This window comes from Physeter macrocephalus, chromosome 13 (genome assembly GCF_002837175.3).
Source record: "Physeter macrocephalus isolate SW-GA chromosome 13, ASM283717v5, whole genome shotgun sequence".
NCBI classification, from domain to species: domain Eukaryota; kingdom Metazoa; phylum Chordata; class Mammalia; order Artiodactyla; family Physeteridae; genus Physeter; species Physeter macrocephalus.
In genome coordinates, this window is record NC_041226.1 from 18,892,628 (window position 1) to 18,910,809 (window position 18,182).

The window sequence follows — 18,182 nt, forward strand, 5'->3', positions numbered from 1 at the left end:
AACCATAATTCAAAAAGACACATGCACCCCAGTGTTCATTGCAGCACTATTTACAATAGCCAGGACATGGAAACAACCTAAATGTCCATCCACAGAGGGATGGATAAAGAAGATGTGGTACATATATACAATGTAATATTACTCAGCCATAAAAAGGAACGAAACTGGGTCATTTGTAGGGACGTGGATGGACCTAGAGTCTGTCATACAGAGTAAAGTAAGTCAGAAACAGAAAAACAAATATCGTATATTAAAGCATATATGTAGAATCTGAAAAGATTGGTATAGATGATCTTATTTACAAAGCAGAAATAGAGACACAGGCATAGAGAACAAACATACGGATACCAAGGGGGCAAGGGGGGTGTGGATGAATTGGGAGATTGGGATTGACATATATACACTATTGATACTATGTATAAAATAGATAACTAATGAGAACCTACTGTGTAGCACAGGGAAGTCTACTCAATGCTCTCTGGTGACCTAAATGGGAAGGAAATCCAAAAAAGAGGAGATATGTGTATATGTATAGCTGATTCATTTTGCTGTACAGTAGAAACTAACACAACATTGTAAAGCAACTATACTCCAATAAAAATTTAAAAAATAAAAAGAGAGAAGAAATGAAAAAAAAAGAAGATTAGACAGTGGAGTCAGATGACGAATATGGCTCAAGATGGAGGTCAGCATTATTCTGTTAGTTGAATTGCTCTTTGAAATTATCTTGATTCTTTAAATATGTTAGTAAGAACATGTCTCAACAGAACTAAGTGCTTTGCCCTTACTATATATAAAATGGTAACTAATAAGAAACTACTGTGCAGCACAGGGAACTTTACTCAATACTCTGTAATGACCTATGTGGGAAAAGAATCTAAAAAGGAGTGGTTATATGTGTATGTATAACTGATTCACTTTGCTGTACCACAGAAACTAACAACATTGTAAATCAACTATACTCCAATAAAAATAATAATAAAAAAGAAAAAGAAAAAAGAAATTATTTAAAAAATGTTGTCATTTAGGGATATGATAGTAACATGCTATACTGGACCTAAGTCTAACCATAAAGAATGTAAGACAGAAAGAAATTTATTCTTGTCCATCAAGGAGAATCATTTGGATATGGGATACAAAACATGGTAAAAGGATTTGGAACCCAAATTTTATGAAAAGATTATTAAAAAGGACTTTCTCACTTCAAATGAACTTTTCTCCTGGCCCATGCAAATGACATTTCAGGGTACTGAGAGAACTTGAGAGTGAGGTCACTAAACTGCTCTCAGTGATCCATAAAGAACCATTGCCAGTGGAAGATTTTCCAGAAGTCCAATATTAAAATAATAAATTTCTCCTAATAATCTTATTTTTTAAAATTTTATTGCAAAAATTTTCAACCATATACAAAACAAGACAGTACAAAGAAATCCCATGTACCCATCTCCTAGCCTTAACAACCGTCAGTATTTTGCTGTGTTTATTTCATCTGTCTTCCCAACACCCCTTCCCTTGTTTTTTCTTTTTTTTTTTTTCTTTGACTGGAGTATTTTAAAGCAAATCTCACATCTCATGTAATATCATCATATCAACCCTAAACACATCAATATGCATCTCAAAAATAAGATAACTTTTACATAACTACAATGTAATTTTGCACTTCAAAATTAATAATAATTCATTAATAACTAATACCCAGTCCGTACTCAAATTTCCTTGATTGCCCCCCCCCAATTTTAGTTGGTTTGTTCAAACAAGAATTCTAATAAGGTCCACTTATTGTATTTGCTTATGTCACTTAAGTCTTTTTTAAGTCCCTTTTCATTTAAAACAGCACCTTCTCCCATGTTTATGCCATTGACTTGTTGAAAAACTGAATCAGTTATCCTACATAATTTCCTTTACTCTAGGTTTGTCAGATTGCTTCACTGGAGGTTATATTTAAAGGCTTGATTAGATTCAGATTCAGTTTTATTATGGCAGTCATATTTTGTAAGTGGTGCTGTGTAGCTTGTGTTTCATCACCTGAGGAGACATACATTTAGTAATGCTACGACTGAGCAATGAGTTCAGATGGTGGCAGCCTAATCCGTTATAAAGTTCCCCATCAACTACACTTAATTGTTTTATCATCCATTGATGAACATTGCCTGATTCAGTCATTTCGTTAGGGGTTACAAAAAGGTGATTTTCTAACTTTATTATTCCTTATGTATTTATTGACTGGACTAGTTTTATAGAGAATAACTTTCCCTCTTCCACCACAACTTAATTAGTCTGAAGTACAATCCATACTGGAGAGGAAGAATAAATGCCTAATTCTTTTCCTTCAATTATCAGTTTAGAAAGTAATAAATTGTTAACCTAGGAACTTCCACTGGTGTCCATTTATTTATCTCTCTCTTTCCCCCTGTCTTTCTCCCTCTCCCCCTTCTTCCTCTCTTCTTCTCTCCTCCTCCTCCTCACCCCTGTATCCCTGTAGTATCATTATGGACTTAGTGTTTTTTCATACATCTTATATAGTTGTACTTTTAAAAAAAATTTTTGATGCTTGATTTTCTGTCTGTGGCCTCTTCAAGTTGACCCATGTCCTTTTGATATCACTCCCATTAGTTTGTGAGAGTTTCCTTGCTTTTTGGCCCATCTTGTACATTTTCTAACACAGACCTGGAATTAGCCATTTCTACCAAGGACTCTTGCTCCTTTTAGTTAGAAATGGTTCTTAGGGACCATAATCTGGTTCCTAGGGATGCTCATTGATATTGGATTATTATTGCTTCTAGACCTTTTCAGTGGACAGAGTTAGCTCACTATTTTTAAAGTAAGCAAATGTTTCTAGATTAGAAGCAAAACTTCTTTTTTTTTTTTTTTTTTTGTGGTATGCGGGCCTCCCTCTGCTGCGGCCTCTCCCGTTGCTGAGCACAGGCTCCGTACGCGCAGGCCCAGCGGCCACGGCTCACGGGCCCAGCCGCTCCGTGGCATGTGGGACCATGGCTCACGGGCCCAGCCGCTCCGCGGCATGTGGGATCCTCCCAGACCGGGGCGCGAACCCGGTTCCCCTGCATCGGCAGGCGGACGCGCAACCACTGCGCCACCAGGGAAGTCCAAAACTTCTTGATTATATTGAGGAGGCCACGTGTTTGCTGAATGGCATTTTACAAAACTTTTCCTAGTGCTGGCTGACCTTGTTTCTTCCATCAGTAACAACAAAAGTCATTTTTCTTCTTACATAATATAATCTGCGTTCTTAAATTGAGATATTCTTGCACAAGATCTTTCTTCTAACCATTTTTTGTGTAATGTTTACTGTAGCTCACTGCTAGATGAGATCATTTCTCTTACACTTTGGCTTTTATTAAATTTGAAACAGATCTTACACACTGTTATTATTTGGATAAGCATACATATAAAGTAGTGTGCATTCTCCACAGTGACACAGTTAATTATATAGTCTGGACTATATGATCCAAACTGAAAATCAGCAGGAAGATATGATTCAATTCTATAAAATAGTGATTCAACATTCATTGGATTAACCTTTATCAGCAACCTGCCATTAAGTTAGTTGTTGTGGAGAACATAGTGATTTGTCGTGGTCTTTTGTCCTTGAAACACTTATCCACAAGTAGAATAAAACAGATGAAGTAAATATTGATTCTTTACCAAACCTAAGTATATTAATGTTCTTGGGATTTGAAACTTAAGGTAGGCTTAACTTATGGAGCACTTCTTTATATAGTAGGCAATAAACTATCAAAAGTCAATATCCTAGAGGGTAGTCAGGTTGAAATGATGTATGTGAATTATAAATTCCTTAAAGGTACTGAGGAAAATTAGGACTTTCCTTATATATCCCAATACATTCCTAACTTTAAGAAGTCGTCATCTCAGAGAAAGGACAGTTCCACTCTTGGGCACAAACTACTAGGATGGAATGACAAGTGTTCTGACCCAGAGTAGCATCTTTTAAAATATTCTCTTGGTTCTCAAGAATAAATAGTCAGTGCATCACAGATGGTTCCAATAAACTTCACCAAATGAAAGAAAAAAGAGAACTAATTATACACAAAAGTTGGAGTAGAAACTTTTTTTATAGATAGTTGCAGTTTGACAATTGAATTAAGAAATGAGAAAACATTGGCTAGAGATCATACAGCTTTTTCTCTAAGCCAAAGTTTGTGTCTCATTAGAGTCCTCTAGTATTAATAATTTTAATCAGAGTTTGAAGTTTATTAAATTCATTATATGCCTTTGTGAAAAGCATTATCCTAGGCACTCTTTGGAGACTGGGGTAAGGATGGGGGGAGGTAAAAGTAAATAAGACATAGGCACCATATGGAGGAGAGGAGAAGGTAACAGGATAAGTAAAACATATCCTTAGCAATTAAGTTGTTTGTAATGAGGTAAAGAAAACAGATTTATAACAATTAATTGCAATGTACTATAGTGCAGAATGAGAAAAGTGCTAAAGTAGAGTTACAGACAAGCTGTTGTAGGAGTATGAAGGAAGGGGAGAGTGATTCTGAATGGTAGGTGATTGGAAACACTTCAAGGAGGAGGTGGCATTTGAACTAAGTCTTGAAAGATGAGAGAGAATCTTAGAGGTGGAAACTTAAAGAAAAGGGTATTCTAGGTTGAGAGAATGGCGTACCCCAAGGAATTAAGGGATGTGATGAGAGATGAAATTGAAAAGTTAAGTTTAAAGCAAAATTATGAGAGTCCATAAATAGTTTACTAATAAGCCTGGATTTTAATTGTCTGCCCCTTAGGTTCTTTCTCTAGGTCAACAGTCTTCATTTTATATTCTCCTCAGTACTCTATTAATAAATGATAGTGTTTTTCTCCTTCACATTTCAGAAAACGTACCCATCTTTATAACATCCTTAATAAAAACCCACCTTATAACTCTTCCATGCATGCCAATAGGCTGATTTTCAAATTCTTCTGGTAAGAGAAATTGCTAACACTAAAAATTGGCATTTTTTAATATTCTGCAGAGAATAGTGCCTATCTGAATATATTAGCATTTAATGTTAATATGAGTTTTTCAGGGAATATTCAGATGATATTTGTGAATATTATTCCACATAAAAATGGGGAAAAAATGAATAAATACCACACTGGTTTAACGAATTCTCTCAAATACCTTTCTTTGCTATTTTCCCTACTGTATTTATAAATTTGATGTTGCAAAGTAGCCTATTTCCTAAATTGTGGGAAAGAGATTTTATTCTTGATTCTGAATTTCATGTAAATATTATTTTATTATTCTTGAATCCTCACTTTCCCTCACCCCAAATTTATTCCTCATCCTACCCCAACTACAACATCTACAAGTTTTGTTGACTCTTCCCCTGAATAATATGCATGACCTGCCCACAGTCCTCTATTCTACTACTGCCACCCCAATCCAAGCCCCCATCATCTCTAGCTGGGCTTCTGTTCCTCATACTAGCTAGTCTCCCTGCTTCCACTCTAGCTCCCCAGATCATTCTTCCCTGTTTTACAAGATTCTCCACAGGTAGCCAGAGTGATCTTTTTTAAAGCATATGATAGACTGTGTTAATTGCTTTCTTTAAACTATCCAAAGGCTTCCTATCACACTTAAAAATGAAACTCCTTACCTTGGCTTACAAAGCTGCTGGTTCTTTCCTTGGAGCCTTTGCACAGTTAGTTCCCTTTGCCTGAATGCTTTGCCTCTTCCCTGACCACTCAGTCTAAAGTAAAGCAAATTAAGTACACTCTATAGTGTACCTATTTTATTGTCTTCAGTTTCACAGCACTGAAGTATATGAAATTATCTTTTCATTGTTTATAGTCTGTCTCCTCCCCCACCAGAAACATTTGCACTAAACTGTGAATGCTAGGAAGGCAGTGACCTTGTCTGCTTACTATTCTATCCCCAGCATCTGGAATAGTGCCAGGCACATTGTGGATATTTAGTGGGTATTGAAAGAATGGTGTTTGAATGAACTGTGACAAATGGTATCTATGCTTCCATTAACAGCAGTATTGAAATGGTTCTTTTGATACCATTAATATTATTTTGTTAATAAAACAACATAGTTCTCTGTTTCTCTCTTGTTTATGCTTTAGATATGAAGCCCCACAGATCGCCTTACGTTGTGGGATTATGCTGAGAGAATGTATTCGACATGAACCGCTTGCCAAAATCATCCTCTTTTCTAATCAATTCAGAGATTTCTTTAAGTATGTGGAGTTGTCAACATTTGATATTGCTTCAGACGCCTTTGCTACTTTTAAGGTAATTTTTTCTAAATCAGCTGGGCTATTTAATTTCAGCATTTAGTCATTTGACCTCTAAGAGGCAGTTTAACTTTTAAAAGCAGAAAATTGTATTCCTTAGGTCAGAGCATAGCCAACTGTGTATGATGTGGATCATAAGAGGATTCAGTAAATAGAATGCAATTAGACCCGTCTGTCACATTGTGGAAAAAGCAACTCAAAATGCTTGTCATAAGCTCATATGGGCTTATGAAGAAGACAGAGACACAGAGTAAGGAAGAAGAAAACCAGTGAGAAGAGCAAAGAGTGAGGGAAGGAAGGAAAAGAGGAGGAAAGAGCAGGGGACAGACTCTAAGGAGAGTTGGCGGTAGGTGGAGGGAAGAGGAGCAGCGAGGGCAAGAAACATGGAGTTGTGCTCAGGGTGTTGAGAAACCCCAGGAGCCTTCTCTGTTTCAGAGGCGACAAGTCTCACCCAGCAAAACAACAGTTGTACAGTGGCTACAGATGAAGCCCCCAAGAGTATATCTAGGACACATGGTAGGAGGGGCCTTGGTGCATCAAATAGGAAGGAGGACATTTAACACAAAGGATGGTTCCATTTCTTTCTAGCAAATATCTGTGCCTAAACAACTGAGGAGATGTTCTCTATTAGTAGCTACTGTAGTGCCATTTTTTTTCCTTTTCTATCTGATGACTCTTTGCTGTCATGGAAACAAGTTAGTTCCTTTTTTAAAAATCCATAAATAAGACTTCACAAATAACTGTAAACATAGAACAACTCTAATGGAGGGGGAAGATCAAATTCAATTGAGCATTTATTTTTGAAAATTTCCCCAAAGATTTTTCAACATTTAATAGAATAAACTATACTTGATAATAGTGTCTTGCATCATATGTTCAGCTCAGTTTAATTTTCAGCACAATATTGAATCACAAAAATAAACTATGGTGATTTGTACATGAGCATATTTTCCGTTGAACTTAAGTCAAGTCCTTGAAAATCTAAATAACCTTAAAAAGTTTCCTAGTATGCTACTGATATTGAAAATGCCTATTTTCTATATTTTACCAAAATGCTGTGGTTAATATAATGTAATGACCATAAGTCACTTTTTTTAAAGTAGCTGGTTTCAAGGGGATTTGTTTACTTGGTTGGCTGGTTGGTTTGGGCTTTTGTTTTTAACTTCTTAGGCTTAAGCTTTTTTGTTTTGAACTGCAGGATGACTACTGCCCAGTTAGTCATTGGTGTTTTCACATTGTTGGCTTATGTTTTTGTCATGGTATTGTCTACAAATTGTCCTTTCCCAAAAAAGATTCCTTACAACCACAATCTCTTTCACCTCTCCCTCGAAGAATCGACATGATAAGAAGTGGTATGAATTCCATCTCTCTCTGCACCTGACTTGCTATATGTCCTTCATCTGTGAGATGAGGAAAATAATCTCTGCTTTTGCGGAGTTGTGAAGATTAGAAATAACGTATGTAAGGTGCTCGGCACACTCTCCAGCACGTAGTAAAAACTCAATAAATGCAGCTGCTGCTGGCTGAGGTAGTATCGTGTTCCTGCCATTGCGTGTCTGTCTCTGTCATTGCACCCCGAGTTCTCCCAAGCTGTGAAGAATTCACTAAAATATCAATATCAACATATTTTTAGCATGATACTTAGACTATGCAGAACCTAGCCCTGTCAAAACAATTGTTAGGAGGTGGGATGAAAGAGTACACTATTTCAAATACTTTTTTTGAACTTTAAATTCTTTAAAATTTGAACTTTATTTTTCTTGGCAATTTTCTGCTTTTTCCTTTTTGGGTGGGATCCTAGCAATTTTTCTCCCACTCAGTTATTTGATCTATAATAATGCAACATCTGTATTTGTCTACGTATTATGTTTATATATATGTATTATGTTATATATGTGTGTATGTGTTTATATATATACGGCATAATCCCTCCAGTTTTGTGCATACATTTATTATATATATAAGTTGGAGGGTATATCTATGTATATATAATGTATACACACTCAAGTGTAAGAGTGTATGTGCACGAATCACTTACTGGCTGTATCCATCATACACGTGTGCTGGAGGAATTCTACCCTACCATATTATATTTTCTGTTATTGGATTTTAAAGTTATTTTTTCCCCTTAGAATTTGAAGAAGCTGCTACTAACAGAACCCCCTCCTTATTCCTCTTTCTTTGGTGTAACACTAATGTATAGCGAATGGAAAACCTTTCCAGGCGGCACTCATCTGCAAAATACTCTTTCCATTGCCACCATCACGGTATGTGCAGGGCCTGAGGCCATGGGAGATCATGGTCCTCATACCCAAGGCTGATGACTGTCATAATAGATGCAGAACCCCATGAGTGCAGCCATCCACAGTGTCTGCTGCAGCCCATGAAGAGAACTTTCTAACCTGGGTCAGCTTAGAAAATCACTGATACTGCTCAGGAGATTGGGGAAGACAGTATCTGAAAACTAGGCATCCCGAATATCCACTTAGAAAAAGATTAGGGACCCCAAAGGATGCTGTGGAACTACCTTACTCTCTGAGGTGTCCCCTGACATAGGAACTGGTTTGAATTTTGACCTGGGATGGACCAGGAGTGAATTCCTTAGAGGGTTTTCCCATTTTAAAATTGCAATTCCAGAACAGTACTACATGTTCTCCTGAGGAAAAAAGTACATTTCTCCACTTTGATAGGCCCAATGTGGTGACGAAAGGTAATATGAAAAGAAATTAATAGCCAGTCTCATTATTTTTGAACTTGAAAATTGTAGTGCAAACTAATGAGGACCTACTGTATAGCACAGGGAACTCTATTCAAATAATCTGTAATGACCTATATGGGAAAAGAATCTAAAAAAGAGTGGATATATGTATATGTATAACTGGTTCACTTTGCTGTACAGCAGAGACTAACACAACATTGTAAATCAATTATACTCCAATAAAAATTTTATTTTTTATTTTATTTTATTTTATTTTTTTTGTGGTATGCGGGCCTCCCTCTTGTTGTGGTCTCTCCCGTCGCGGAGCACAGGCTCCGGACGCGCAGGCTCAACGGCCATGGCTCACGGGCCCAGCCGCTCCGCGGCATGTGGGATCCTCCCAGACCGGGGCGCGAACCCGGTTCCCCTGCATCGGCAGGCGGACGCGCAACCACTGCGCCTCCAGGGAAGCCCCTCCAATAAAAATTTTAAAAAATAAAAATAAAACTGAAAAAAACAAGAAAATTATAGTGCAAAGTGCTTTAAATATTTAACTTTTTATTGAAATAGAAATGAGTTTTACCATTGCTGCTGCCTTCTTTTTCTCTGTGAGGTTATGTTGTGTATCTTGTATATGCTTTTAAGAAGCTTTAATTAAATGTGTATTAAAGTATAAGAATTTATTTTGGAAAACTTGAAAATCCTTGTTAGGTTTTTAATTAAATTCTGCATAGTACCTAGACAGGGTATTTAGCCCTTAAGCATGTTAAACGGATTAGCTGAGGCTTGTTTTCTTTCAACATTAAGGTGAATTAAGGATATAATTTAGGTGTGAATTTCCAGTCAAACATTCTTTTATGCTTTTGTTCAATTTTCTGAGAGTTATGTCTGTAGTTAGATCAGGCTACTTGTCTTCAACTTTGAAAGGGTGCATTGTGCTGCTTAGTAACTGAACAACACTTCCCAGCCCATTAACCCAAGAGCGGGATGATGCTGAGATGGCCCTGTTAAATGTCATTCTTGTGCTTCCCAGCATCCTAGGCACTTACATTTCAAAAGTGGTTAAGGAAAATTAAAGGTTAACCGTTGAAAATCTGTTAACTTGTGAGATATGGTTTTAGTCCATTCAGAGTTCTTTTTTTTTTTTTTTTTTTGTGGTATGCGGGCCTCCCTCTGTTGTGGCCTCTCCCGTTGCGAAGCACAGGCTCCGGACGCGCAGGCTCAGCGGCCATGGCTCACGGGCCCAGCCGCTCCGCGGCACGTGGGATCCTCCCGGACCGGGGCGCGAACCCGGCTCCCCTGCACCGTCAGGCGGACGCGCAACCATTGCGCCACCAGGGAAGCCCTGGAGTTCTTTTTTTAATAAATGGTTATTAATGACATTTTAAAAAGATCATCATAAACTTTATTTGAATATTATATCATTTTCACAATGTAGAGTTATGGCTTGAAGAAATATACTGTACACTTGTCTGTTAGGTGACATTTGTTTCACTAGTTGAATTATTTCTATGGTATGAATTTAAAGCACTCTGCTGTTTTTAGCATGAAACAAATTGTATTTCACATCTTAAACTAAGAATGGAAGTAATTTTGTGATGTAAATGAAAATATTCTGAAACTTTTATGTTTCAAATTAATGGACTTAGAAAATCTTAGAAGAAAAAGGTAGATTTATAAAATTTGTTACCTATAATAATTTTGTTTCACTTGACTGTTGTTTTTCTAGGATTTACTGACCAGACATAAAGTGTTGGTAGCAGACTTCTTAGAACAAAATTATGACACTGTAAGTAGAAGTCATTTTTAAGTCCTTACCTCATTCTCTCTTCCTCTCTCTCTCTCCTTCTTAGATCTGTTAGCACTTACTCCTATTTATGATACACAATTGAAACCAACCATACACCCGATTGGTTTATTACCTAGAAGCCAGGTCATCAAAAACTATGGAAAATAGAGGATGGCAGGAGATCAGGGCTTTCTCGTTTTTCACATATCTTCCTGTTGTGCTTTGGAGCTCCAGGAAACAACTAGTACCTGCTCACTTTGATCTTGACTTAAGAGCATCCATGTTGCCCTTAAGAGGCAGTAGAAAACTCCAAATGGAAGAGCACCCCACCCTTACTAATATAAATCATTTTACTTGGTTTGATAACTAGTTTTACTTACTAGTAGAAATACCAAAATACATATCTGTCTTCCAACTCTCTTCTCTAAGGGTGAATCCATCTCAACCTTTTGATAATTAGCTGTAATTGTTACTGAACCAAACTCACCCGACATGCAGCAAAGCCAGTCTACTGACACCGGGTTGTGATGAAGGAAAATTCAACATTTATTGCAAGGCCGAGCAAGGAATGTGGGGCGGCTAATGCTCAAAAGACCCCAATCCCACATGGTTTTCAGGGAAGGGGTGAGGGTTGTGGGGTGCCTTATCGGCTCATGGACAGTCTTCTGACTGGTTGGTGGTAAGGAGACAGGGTGGTATTTCAGGGTTTAACATCATCAACCTTTTGGTTCCAACCAGTATGAGGTCTACATGCCTGTGGGCAGTATGCAGTTAACTTCTTCCACCTGGTGAGGGTTTCAGTATCTGCAAAACAACTCAAGGATATGGCTCAGGATATTATCTATAGACCTTGAGGAGGAAACTAAAGATCCTTGAATTTGTTTTATGGCTAAACTATTATTATTTTGTCCTGCTTGGCTGTTTTCCTTTGTTTCTGCATTTTCTCACTTCTCCGATTAAATTTGCTGTTTGAAACCTGGGGAAGACTTAGGAGGCTAAAGCTTTTCTACAAACAAGAAGTGGGGGACTCAGGAGGGTATGTTCCTGGGAAGGCCCCTCAGGGTCCTGCTTGGTTTCATAATGTGACTCTTCTAGGAAGCTTTCTGTAATCCCCCCACCCCAAAACATACACACACACACACACACACTCACACTCTCTCTCTCTCTCTCTCCGTCTCTTTCTCTCCCCCTCTCCCTCCCTCCCTTTCTTCCTCTCTCCTTCTCTCTCACACGTTTTCCACATTGTATTATTATGGTGTGTCTTTATATCTTCCTGACTGGTTCTTAAGCTCCCTGGAAGGCAGGAACCTTATCTGTCAAACACAGTGGTTCAGAATACAGTATAGACTTCAGTGTCCACTTGCTCTGCTTCAGGATCCTGCTCTACCTCTTACTAATTGTATGATCCCAGACAAGTTACTGCACTTACCAAAAAATGAAGATATTAATAATACCTGCTTCATAGGATTGCTGTAGGAATTTGACAAGATTTAAAGTTTTTAGGATAGTACCATGTATTAATTTTTATCATTATTACTTACATCCCTAATACCTAACTCAGTGCCATACATTTGGTGGTGTTAAATGAATATTGAATGAACAGACCCATCCAAGAGCTGCTATGCTTTTGCTAAATGTATCAGCAATAGGGATAGCATAATTAAAGTGAAACATAGCACAAACTTAGAAGCAAAACTTTCTAAGGTTTGTTCCAGTATTAGTTTAGCTGCTTTAGATCAGTACTGTCCAATTGAAATACAATGCAACCCACTATGTAAGTTAAAATTTTCTAGCTAGCCACACAAAAATGTTAAAGGAAACATGACTCTGGGAAGATATGAAATACCCTATCAGTATCCTATGTCTTCATACATCCAAGTCACAGAAATTAAACTGTGGATTTTCTATTCATAAATTGTTTGCTGATCTTCCTTTGGTTTGAGATTAAGAATTATCAATATAATCATGAAATCAAAAGTGATTTTCATATCCTAAAATTATCAAGAGAATACCCATGGGATCAACTGGAGAACTTTGATCAAAGTGTAAAACATGAAGGGAGAAAAAGATTATTGCCAGAGATATCCAAAAGCTTCAAGACTAAAAGAAAATCACATATTTTTGAAGTTAGGAAATGAATTGTTATTATAGTTTAGTTGTTCAGTAACTATAGACGCTGGATGGAATGTTAAAGACTCATTAGATGTTACATTTATAATAAATGAAAATAAAGAGGGCAAAGATAGTTTATGACAATACCTGTAGTATTAACTACTAATCTTTTCTATAGGATGAGTGAGATAAATGTGTTGTGCAGTTTGCATTCAAGGATAATAAGCAATAATCTGAGAGACCATAAACTCATTCTCTTTGATCCTTATTTACCTAAATTTGTCTCTGTATCTATAGTCACCTCATGTGTAATTTAGTAGTTTCACAGAGGCTGAGCCTGCTACACTGACCTGAACATTAGCTTTGAGAACTCATACTCCCTAAACATTTCATACTTCTTGAGTTTCATATTTCTTTAGCAGTAAACCTGAAGCTGGAGAACATGACATATGACCTAAAATAATGAAACTGGTAGCTTGCGGAGTCAACAATACCTTACCTGCGTGTATTTGCATTTTATAGTTACAGTTAAAATTTACCACGACATTAGTGTGACAGATTTAGTGAAAAATCCTCCTTGTGTTCCATGACAATTGGAATAAACAAGTCCTTTACGTGAAAGAGTATAATTACTGTGACTTTAATGTGAGCTACATGATTTTGTTTTCACTTTTCACTTTCTTCATTCTCTATCAGGAATTATCCTCAGTGTGCACAGCTTGCCCTCATCACGCACACGCACACACGCCTGGCACTTGCTCCTCTGAGGACCAGGACCCTTTTCTACCCTCCTCAGCCCCTGAGCTCTCTTGCCTTCAGTTCTCTGCCAGGCTTGCTTCTCCCACCTGAGTGGTCTCTGAGTGTGTCTGTGTGTGGTGGGAGGTTGACACTGAGCTTCGCCAGCCGCTGGCACTCTGTGCTCAACCGAAGGGCCTGGGCAGTGATTGACGACCAATCACATTAGGAAACGGGCCCCCATCACCAGCGCCCCCTAGCTTCTGGGGAGGGTGGAAGTGCCCCAGAGAGGCCACTTGGGATTAGCATGGCCATTATGTGGCACAAGTAGCCCTATTCCTCTACCCGGTCATGCTTTGAATTCGACAGTTTGATTCTTTAGGAGTTGCTAAGTGTATTTAATCTTTTCTCAAATTATTCATAGACTAATAGCTACCAGCAAGACTACATAAACAGATTTCTTTAAAATGGCATAAAATGAGTTATCCTGTGGCTCATTAGATGAGTTAACAGATGTTTTATTCAAAATGATTTATTGGGAGGACTCAATTACTTCATTTTTCTACTCAATTTCTAATTTACAGAACTAAAATAAAACAAAGAGAAGTATCTCTCTGGCATCACTTGACTCCTTGTCCTCCAGTATCCCGACATGTAAATGAGGATGGTGAAATGGGGAAACCTCCCTATGGACAGTGGTGATCAGCCCAGGGATACAAAGCACGGCAGCTGGGCTGGGCTAGGCTAAAGGGTTGGGGATTTACTTCTGAAGTGAGAGAGCAAGCAGACTTAATGCAGAGAAGTCGCTGCTGGGTTTGCACTCTAATATTTCTTTTCTTTTTATTAGATTTTTGAAGACTATGAGAAATTGCTCCAGTCTGAGAATTATGTGACTAAGAGACAATCTTTAAAGGTAATATCAAATTTCTTTAAGTTAGAGTCTCCAGAAGTTGATATTCTTGTTAGTAAATGACAGGTTTAATAGTGGACAAGTAAATACAGAAAAATTATTCTCTTTTTTTGTAACTTGAGAAGTACATTCAACGTTATGACTGTACTTTGTAGCAAAACGAGGTAAGTGCTCTGCTTCAAATACTTTTTGGAAGTAACAATATAAGTAATAAGTACAGAATAAATACAGGATGATGGGTATGTTTTTATTTGTATGTAACCAAACGGCATTTCTGATTTGAGATTCTATCTCCTATGAAATGCCTGTTGAAACGCCTGTCTCCCTCATCAGACAGGGACCCAGCAGAATCAGGCCACATCCATCTGTGAGTGGCCTTCCCTCCCTCAGTGAAAAGGTGCCTGGAAGCAGCCATTTGGTCAAGAGGAGGTGGGACAGCTCCTGAGGGAGTAGGACATTGGCTAGAGCTGCATCTCTGCCCTTCAGATCCTACTCAGATATTCAAAAGAATGTTTCTGGCACATAATAATTGGCTGTTTTTGGTCAAGCAATTTGTATGATGCTTGAGCTTACTAAATATTATTTTATATTATTATATATTCATAATATTTTATATATTGATTATAAAAAATAGTATTATTTTTTCAATGTTGGAATGATGACATTATAGAACAATGCATTTGTTTCTAAATATTGGATACAGTTTTAAGCTAAAGCAATAAATTAAATCTATTTTGTACCACATATTTGTGAATTCACTTTCCCCATGATTATGTGTCAGCCTTGACCACTCTCCCCTGTACTTGTGCCTTTGCTGCTCCAGCTTTACCTGTTGATGGAGAGATCAGTTTACTATTTTCAGCCAGTCATTCAGCACTCTTGATTGAGTTTCTCCTTGTGCAGAAACCCATACAGAGTAATCCACATAGAAGAAAAATATCATGGTTGTGCTGCTGTCTGTGCTGGAGCCTGAATTAATGAGATGGAGCTCCAGGCAAAGGCAGGGACATCAATGCTGTGCTCTCCCATGTCCAGAAAGCTTCTTAAAAGCAGTTGAAGATAAGGATACATCCTGTTGGGACAGCCGTGTACTTAAAGAATAGACACAAGGACAGTCAAACCAGGAAAGCTTGTCTGTGTTACAGAGGTAGTCATCCTGGCGGGGAGTGGAAATTGGAACAGTAAACAGAGGTGTAGATGCTCTGAAGGGCCAATATATAGCTAATTGCTCGTAAATTTTCCAAGTCCTTCCTGTTTTCAGCGGAATCTGTCAGATACTGGGCCACAGTAGAGGGGTTGATATGAACTAAGGTGACTGAACCAAACTGGGGTCAAGAAAGCTGAGGGTCATGGACTTTAGAATTTATCCTTGTACCATTTTCCACAGTGATAAGAACTTGTGACAGAAATTTTTCTGTGATTAACTGTCTCTAGGGCCTTAGGCAAAGTTATAAAGCTTACAGTTTTTTACCCAGACATTTCCCTTCTTGGCCTTCTTCCTGCTTTTCTATACTGCTGTCCTGTCATCCTCTCCTACCCATGTGCCCATTGCCCTCAATCTCTGCTCAGGATGCCTTCAACCCCACCTTGTCCTGTTCCCTTGTTAATATTTGTAAAATGGTTAGAGCAGAACCTACCACATGGTAAGACCTGGATATATTTGCTAAAGAAAATTGAAATAAATTTCATTAATAAATATTCCTCGTCACTGTCCCCAGAGTTCAGTCTCTGGGCTGAAGGCACCGATCTATTCTAAATAAATAATTGGGACTAGGGTATGAGTTAGACTTTTTCCTACCAGGATGCATTTGCATTTAAAAATCAAAGCCTATTAACCCAGTAGATGTATGATTAGTACAACATGTAATACAAATTTAGCGGGTAGCAAAGGGGAGCAAGAAAGACTCATTTCTCACCTCTGTCTGCTGCCACCTGGCTCTCCACCATCGAGCCTCTCTTCCTCTTTTCACAGTTCTCCAGCTGAAGACCTCAGTGCTATTCCAGTGATATGGCAAAGAGCATCCGACTTTGTACAGCATGTGGTACAGAAAGTCTCCTTTAAACTCTCCCTTTTCAAGCTGATTGTTTGTTTTCTACTTATTTACAGATGCCCCAGCCCACTCATAAGGCTTCTTCCTTGTTCTTTATTAATGCACCCACACATACTACATGAGCTGCTACTCCCACTTAAAATCCTTTACAGTTGACTGTCTCACAAATATTTAATTTACAATGTGGTAAAACCAAGCACTGGTTAGACAGTGAAAAGCACTAGTAAAAGGTAGATAAAGTATATCAAGAATGTAAAAATTGCTAAAATCGTTACTGAAGAGTTCGCCTTTTTTGAATGTTGGATTATAGGCAGAGATATTGCTAAGATGGTCTTGTATCAGTCTATTCAAGGAAAGAGCTCCTTAAGTATTGTTTGCTCTTTTCTTCGTCAGAACATTGTTCTGCAGAGCTCCACTGTGTGCTGTTGGGTTTTCCTTTGGGTAATTAGATCTGTGGTAGCAGTATGTTCTATTTTGATTTTACTATGTTTATATCTCTGGATTCTGTAATATTTTGCACATAGATGTTTCATAATTTTAGAAAACAAGAGAGGTTAGATTATTGTGACAGTGTATTTACTAGGCTATTTTCTGATTCCAAAGTAATTGCTACCTACTGCCTTTTGTTAATCAAATTCTGAATTTTTCTGAACTATCTTGGGGTGCTTAGGTTCCTGGTGTCAATAAAAAATAATTAACAGAGAAATTCCATTCACTGTGTGACATAGCTTAGGAATTTATTTCTTATCTTCTTTGGAGGCCTGGTATTTAATCACTAGAAAGATTATAATTCAAAAGAAGCTTGGTGGAATTCTGGATTTGGGGAGAGCTCTGGTCAATATCATTAAAACACAAAATTTTTTAAAAACTCATTATTGTGCGTGGTTTCACTGTATACTATGAAGCCTAGAACATGAAAGTTAAAGAAGTAAAAAATATGAATTTTTCTCCTTTTACTTAGTATAGTATTGCTGTATAATGCTTTGTATTCCTATGAAATGCAGCATTTTTCACTGTCAGTATTAATTAATAGATTAATATTTAATGGCTAAAAGATTCAGTGTTTTTGGCCAAATGTTTTAACATAATTGATTGTTTCCAAAAAGTAGTGAAATTATATAAGCAGAGGATAGATTGGATAGAATTTATATATAGGCATCCCCATGTAATAAGAATTGAAGTGACTTAATCTGAATTTAGCTCATAAATGTCACTTCAACAAATATTTATTGAATGTTTGTATGTATACAAATTTAAAATTTTTTAAATGAAATTGCTCTGTTGCTAGAAGACCTTTTGATATGTGTATGTGTGTATGCTTTATATGTAATTTTGGCCACACCACACAGCATGCGGGATCTTAGTTCCCCAACCAGGGATCGAACCCATGCCCTCTGCAGTGGAAGCATGGAGTCTTAACCACTGGACCACCAGAGTTATATTATAATTATATTTTATTATAACATATAAAATATGTTATATTTTAAATAAATATATATCTACATAGAATCTATATTTACATAGATGCTATATATATATATACACATATGTGTGTGTATATATAAAGATGTGTATATGTATATATATATATATATATATATATATATATATATATATATA

The 18,182-nt window shown here is 37.3% G+C and overlaps 1 protein-coding gene across 3 annotated transcripts in view; it reads left to right on the forward strand.

The window, feature by feature from the left end:
• The window catches only part of CAB39L (calcium binding protein 39 like), a 106,813-nt gene that overhangs the window by 72,136 nt on the left and 16,495 nt on the right, over window positions 1–18,182 (forward strand). For all 3 annotated transcript variants that reach the window (XM_055089665.1, XM_028497237.2, XM_007105278.4), the window contains 3 exons: window positions 6,097–6,265; window positions 10,695–10,754; window positions 14,449–14,514. In XM_055089665.1, the coding sequence (XP_054945640.1) occupies window positions 6,097–6,265; window positions 10,695–10,754; window positions 14,449–14,514 (295 nt within the window). The remainder of the gene's footprint in view (window positions 1–6,096; window positions 6,266–10,694; window positions 10,755–14,448; window positions 14,515–18,182) is intronic.